Source organism: Cornus florida, unplaced genomic scaffold, assembly GCF_030987335.1.
Source record: "Cornus florida cultivar Cherokee Brave unplaced genomic scaffold, ASM3098733v1 CherokeeBrave_3.0.0_Hap2_Chr02, whole genome shotgun sequence".
NCBI lineage: Eukaryota > Viridiplantae > Streptophyta > Magnoliopsida > Cornales > Cornaceae > Cornus > Cornus florida.
Window position 1 is genome coordinate 6,974,749 of NW_026775572.1, and position 6,000 is coordinate 6,980,748.

General features: G+C 35.3%; 1 protein-coding gene across 1 annotated transcript; it reads left to right on the forward strand.

Moving 5' to 3' along the window:
• Positions 1 to 2,851: 2,851 nt before the first annotated feature.
• Positions 2,852 to 4,611, forward strand: LOC132293365 (UDP-glycosyltransferase 73C4-like). The gene has a single exon (XM_059790817.1). It carries the CDS (start codon positions 3,003 to 3,005, stop codon positions 4,461 to 4,463), a length of 1,461 nt encoding a protein of 486 aa, XP_059646800.1. The 5' UTR covers positions 2,852 to 3,002; the 3' UTR covers positions 4,464 to 4,611.
• Positions 4,612 to 6,000: the final 1,389 nt, after the last annotated feature.

The following is a 6,000-nucleotide window of genomic DNA, read 5'->3' on the forward strand; positions in this document are numbered from 1 at the left end:
GGGGCCTATTTGTACCAGATTGAAACTTTAGGAGTTTTTTTTTTTTTGTAGGAAAAGGGCATCCTCCTATAGTATCATTTTCGGTCATTTTACAAAATTATTTATTTTTATATATTTTGTAAAATGGTTCAGTAACGGTAATTTAGTTAACTTAGAGTTTAAATTTGTCAGAGAGACCTATTTGTACCAAATTAAAACTTTAAGGGTGTTTATTGCACGTGAGGGGTGTGATATGCACAGTAAGCATACTTTAGGGGTGTTTTATGCACTTGACTCTATTATTACCTACAGTTTCAAAAAAAAAGCCCACACAAAAATTACAATTATGTTGAGATTTTCAAATAGGAATTTGAAAAATGTTGTTGTTGATTTGTGTTGCCATTATCTTGCAATGCATTTATTGATTTATCTGTGTCATGTTGTTTAACCCACCACAAAAGTATAGGGATAAGTATAGAAAACACTCATAAAGTACACTCTGCGTAGCACTTGTACCCCTAGTTGAAAAAGTAGGTAAAAAATAGCTCTAGTCTTTTCACATTGTGCAAAAGTATTCCTCAATCAGAAATCTAACATAAATTAATAATGTAATATCTATTTTGCCTTTTTACATTTCCGAAAATGCCCTATGGGCTATGTGCACATTACCTTATATATATATATATATATATATATATATATTTTGAAACTTTTTTCACTATATATATCTCTAATTTTTTTTCTTAAACTTTGAGAATTTGTAGAATAAGAATTTGAATTTTTTGAGATTTTAGTTTTCTGTTTACTACTAATTTTTTTTCTTCTTTATTTTAATTTTTTTTTTTTCATACCAACACTGTAAAACAAGAAGGAAAAAAAAAGAAAAAAAATCTCAATATTAGTGTGCACTGGTTTTCGGAATTTGGAACATATTTGTTTTATTTAGTTTGCACTTTATTTTCGTTTTTTATTTTTTATTTTTTTCTTTACTTTTCTTTTAGAGTTTTATTTTTATTTTCTATTTTTATCTTTACTTGTCCATTGCCGGCATCCTCCAATAGTGTCATTTTTCGGTGATTTTACAAAATTATTTATTTATTTTTATATTTTATAAAATGGTTCGGTAAGAGTAATTTAGTCAACTTAGGGTTTAAATTTGTCAGAGGGATCCATTTGCACCAAATTAAAATTCAAGGGGTGTTTTTTGCACGTGAGAGGCATCTTAGGGACTTATTTGCTCCAAATTAAAACTTCAGGGGTTTTTTGTATGTGGAACTAGGGCTGCAACTCGGACGGGTTTGATGTATAATTTGAGCCCAACCCTCACTATTAACTACTCAACCCAAGCCTCACCCTAACCCTATCCTCAATATTAACTACTCAACCCAAGCCTCACCCGTAATTCTACTTTTAAATTCGGGCTTGCAACTCGGGCTTATATTCTGGATAAAAATTTAGGGTTAATTCGAGTTACTCATATAGTTAATTATTACACCGAAAAATTTGATATGATCTCGAATTAGTTTTAGATTAAATTACTTTTAAACAAGAAAAAGTTTAAATACTTTTTGTAAATTTTTAATAAATTGCAAATAAATTTTTAGAAAGTTAATTATACTAAATGTTAACATATAATAAGTTAAAATTTAACCAAATAAATTGAAAAGAAAAAAAGTAATCATACTTTAAATATTATATATAATGAATTTAAAAGTAAAAATATATATAAAAATAATATTAAAATTCGGATTCGGGTTGGCTCAGGTTGCTAACACTTCAACCCAAGTTCAACCTTAATTAAATTCAGATTGAAATTTTTTTAACTTAAAGACGGACCAAATTGATAAATAATTATCCAAACTCGTAAAAAATTAACTCAGATTATACTCGGATTACTCAACCGAAGTAGCACCACTATCTAAGACTAGCAACAAGTATGTCACTTTCTGTGATGGTATTGCTAGTCTTTTGCTATCCTCACGCGATCCTAGCAATACTGACAGGCAAAAATTACTCCTCTACCAGATGCTCTAACATTGTCAGGACAAAAAAAAAAAAAAAAAAAAAAAATTTATTATGTATGTATCATATGAATTATGAAGCAATTTTTATTTTTATTTTTATTTTATTTACAGTATTTATTTTTGAGCCGTGCTATTGACGGCCAACACTTCACCCAAAGTGGTGGGCCAAAAGCATGCTGACAGTTTGTGTTGGGTTAAATATGAATTTTCTTTTTCTCTTTTAAACCATTAAAAACTGTTAATTGAATGCTCAGACTGAGTTACTAATTTTGAGAATGAAACGAGAATCTTCGAAAACCCAAATATGTAATATCCCATGTCTGGGATTAACTTGAATTACGAACTTAATCCTAATTCATTCAGGTGAACTGATCGGTTATAAACTCACCCCCTAAATGTTCTAGGCTATTTGAGAAATTAATTTGATACTTAAGAAATGCCACTATTCTCAAATTGATATTGTGTTTAGAAATAAAAAATTAAAGAAAAAAATAATAATAATCAGAAAAGCTACTGAGCCAATTCCTGGAGAGACTGTTTACGAATAGCACACGCAGCAAGAATTGAAATGGGTGCACCCCTCTCGAGTTCGCTGAAGTATACAAGTAAGATGGCTCATTTGTGGCCCTCCTATGGATTTAGCTAGCATCGCAGTAATAATGATTTTAAATTGTAGAGCAGAGTTCATTGACGGAGTAGCTTCAAGAATTTACATAAGGAGTCAAGGATTCGAACCTAGAATTTAAGACATGCCCTTTTACCACTCTTATCAAGTAAGACCAAAATTGGTCGGCTCCACCAAGGCCAACACCAGTCACCACCTCACCTTAGAACAAAAATTACAACAACTCCGTTGAAGGCATTACAACTTTTGAACTCACAAGTAAATCGACTTCGTCATGATCTTATCTCTATCTAAGAGAAGAGAAACCAAGAAAGACAAGGCCACCTCAATTAGCGGTTGTAATTCCTCCCTCCCTCCCTAGCTAGCTAATTGCCATGGCTTCCCAACACCAGCAGCTTCACTTTATCTTGTTACCTCTAATGGCTCCCGGACATATGAATCCCATGGTAGACATAGCCAAATTGTTGGCACAGCACGGCGCAATGGTCACCATACTCACCACACCCCTTAATGCCAATCGTTACAAAACAATCATTACTCGTGCTGTACAATCCGGGCTTCAAATCCATCTCCTTGAAATCGAATTTCCATGCGTAGAAGCCGGATTGCCACAAGGATGCGAGAACATTGATATGCTCCCTTCACCTGTCATGCTTGACAATTTCCGTGCCGCCACTAGAATGCTACAACAACCGGTGGAACAGTTGTTGGAACAACTAAAACCACACCCAACCTGCTTAGTCTCCGACATGGTTTTCCCATGGACAACCGATGTTGCTCGCAAGTTTCATATCCCAAGGCTTGTTTTCCATGGAACATGTTGCTTCTCTCTCTTGTGCACACACAATATAGTTACTTACAAGGTTATTGATAACCTAACCTCGGACTCCGACTACTTTGTGGTGCCAGGCCTACCTACACAAATTGAGCTTACTAAAGCCCAGATACCATCTTCTGCGAGCACAAACTCACCTTTTCGAGACAAAATGAGAGAGGCAGACGAAGCAGCATATGGTGTAATAGTTAATAGTTTTGAGGAGTTGGAGCCAGAGTTCGTCAAAGAATACCAGAAGGCAAAAGGCGGGAAAAAAATTTTGTGTGTAGGCCCTGTTTCACTATGCAACAAAGACAACTTGGACAAGGTTGAAAGAGGTAACAAGGCTTCAGTCGATGAACAGGAGTGCTTGAAGTGGCTCGACTCGCGGGAGCCCAACTCTGTAGTCTATGCTTCCTTTGGAAGCATATCTCAGCTATTACCCTCACAAATGATAGAGGTTGGTTTGGGTTTAGAGGCATCAAACCAACCCTTCATTTGGGTGATAAGAAATAAATCGGATGCATTGGAGAAATGGATTCGCGAAGAAGAATTCGAGGAAAGAACCAAGGGAAGAGGCCTTCTGATCCGCGGCTGGGCGCCACAAGTACTGATACTATCTCACCCTGCAATTGGGGGGTTCTTAACACATTGTGGCTGGAACTCAACGCTAGAAGGGGTGTCTGCTGGTGTGCCAATGGTAACATGGCCTTTGTTCGCGGAGCAATTTTGTAATGAGAAGTTAGTTGTGCAAGTGCTCAAGATTGGAGTGAGGGTTGGTGTGGAGGTTATCGTAAAATGGGGTGAGGAGGAAAGTGTTGGGGTGTTGGTGAAGAAGGATGATGTTAAGAAGTCTATAGACATGTTGATGGATGGAGGAGAGGAAGGAGAAGAGAGAAGGAAAAGAGCCAGAGATCTTGGAGAGAAGGCAAACAAGGCAATAGAAGAAGGGGGTTCTTCAAACCTCAATATGTCACTGCTAATTCAAGACATCACGGAACAAGCTAATTATGGGCAATAAGCAACCTCTGTGTGTGTGTGTGTGTGTGTGTGTGTGTGAAGAAAGGATGATGAAACAAGGATTACCCATATGGAATCGTTCTGTTTCAATGCCTTTGTCCATTATAAACTAGTCTTGATTTTTCAATGTGATTTTTCTCATTCTCATATTGACTTTCTGGCATTCCTATTGTTAGATTCTGTTCATTAGCAACCTTTTATCAACATTATTCATGCTTAAAATAATTGTTGATTTATATTTGAAATTGTACCCACAACTATCCAAGTGTGTTTAGCATTAACTTTTTTTTTTTTGAAAAGTAAGTTTAGCATTAACTCGGCACTTCAGGGTTATATAGTCCTCACCCAAGAGGGAAACTCCAATTTTGGGCACCAAACAGCTTGATTGGTCAGATGGAGAACAACTGGCCAGGTCACTCCTTGTTAATAAACATTGTTATAAATTTGCTTGAACATTGCACATATTGAGTATATATATGCATATATTGTCCGGAATTTCAACCCAAATAGCTAATATAAGTTTTTGTCTAAATTCAATTACTGTATTAATTCTATGTGATCAAACTATTTTAATACTCTTTGTACCTATTTTAAAGCGATCCAGAGAGTAGTGGACTAGTCAATGTCATACAAAACTTAGTGACTCGAACTCAAAATGACGGGAAACTGACAATTTCGTAAAGCTATCTATAAGACCACTAGGGTTGAAATGGGCTGGTCTTATTATTGAGTGTTGGGCAGTAAATAACACATCTTAGTCCTAACTCTTAATAATCATCTAAGGGATAAATTTTTAGATGGTCTCATGATCATTTGTTTTGGCCAATTATTATTGGACATGTCAGTAAAAAAGTTCAATAAAGTTTACACATTTCTGATCCAATGTTGCGTGTCCAATAATGATCGATTTGGATCATCTTATAACTTGGGAAATATATAAAAGACATGCACTTCTGTCACCAATGGTGACCGACCCAACATAGTATGATTTGGAATGGACAGTGTCCCAACTTTGGATCTTGTTAGATACCCCAAAAGGTATGGGCCTTGCGAGGAGGCAATCGCTGCAGCGAGCCCAATAACTATGGTGAAGGGGCTCGCTCACATGAGGAAGGCAACTACGACGATATTTAATGTAAAATGTCATTTTTGTATGTCAAATTTATATTTTGAGAAGAGTTATAGTGTCAAAATGTCATATTTTAGCAATTCTGCTTCAATGGTACATTTCATTCAAAATGCTATTTTTTTGGACAAATTACAATGACCTCCCTTGAAGTTTGGCCTAATTACAATTAAACCTGAGATTTGCCTTTTTCTTGCAATGTGTCCCCTTAAGGTTTATAATTTTTGCAAAGACCTCCCCTTTGTACAAAATTCAATCATTTTTGCCAGAAAATTTATTTGAAGTTACTAAAATGCCCACAAACTAAGTTTAAAAGACCTTATTACCCTTATGAACTATGGAATAACAAAAAAAAAAAAAAAATGCACGAGTGGACCAAACTATCCCTTAATTAGGTTTGTTTCACAATAGT

Excerpts from the sequence above, each read along its gene's own strand:
- LOC132293365 (XM_059790817.1), top strand. The coding sequence starts at position 3,003 with ATGGCTTCCCAACACCAGCAGCTTCACTTTATCTTGTTACCTCTAATG.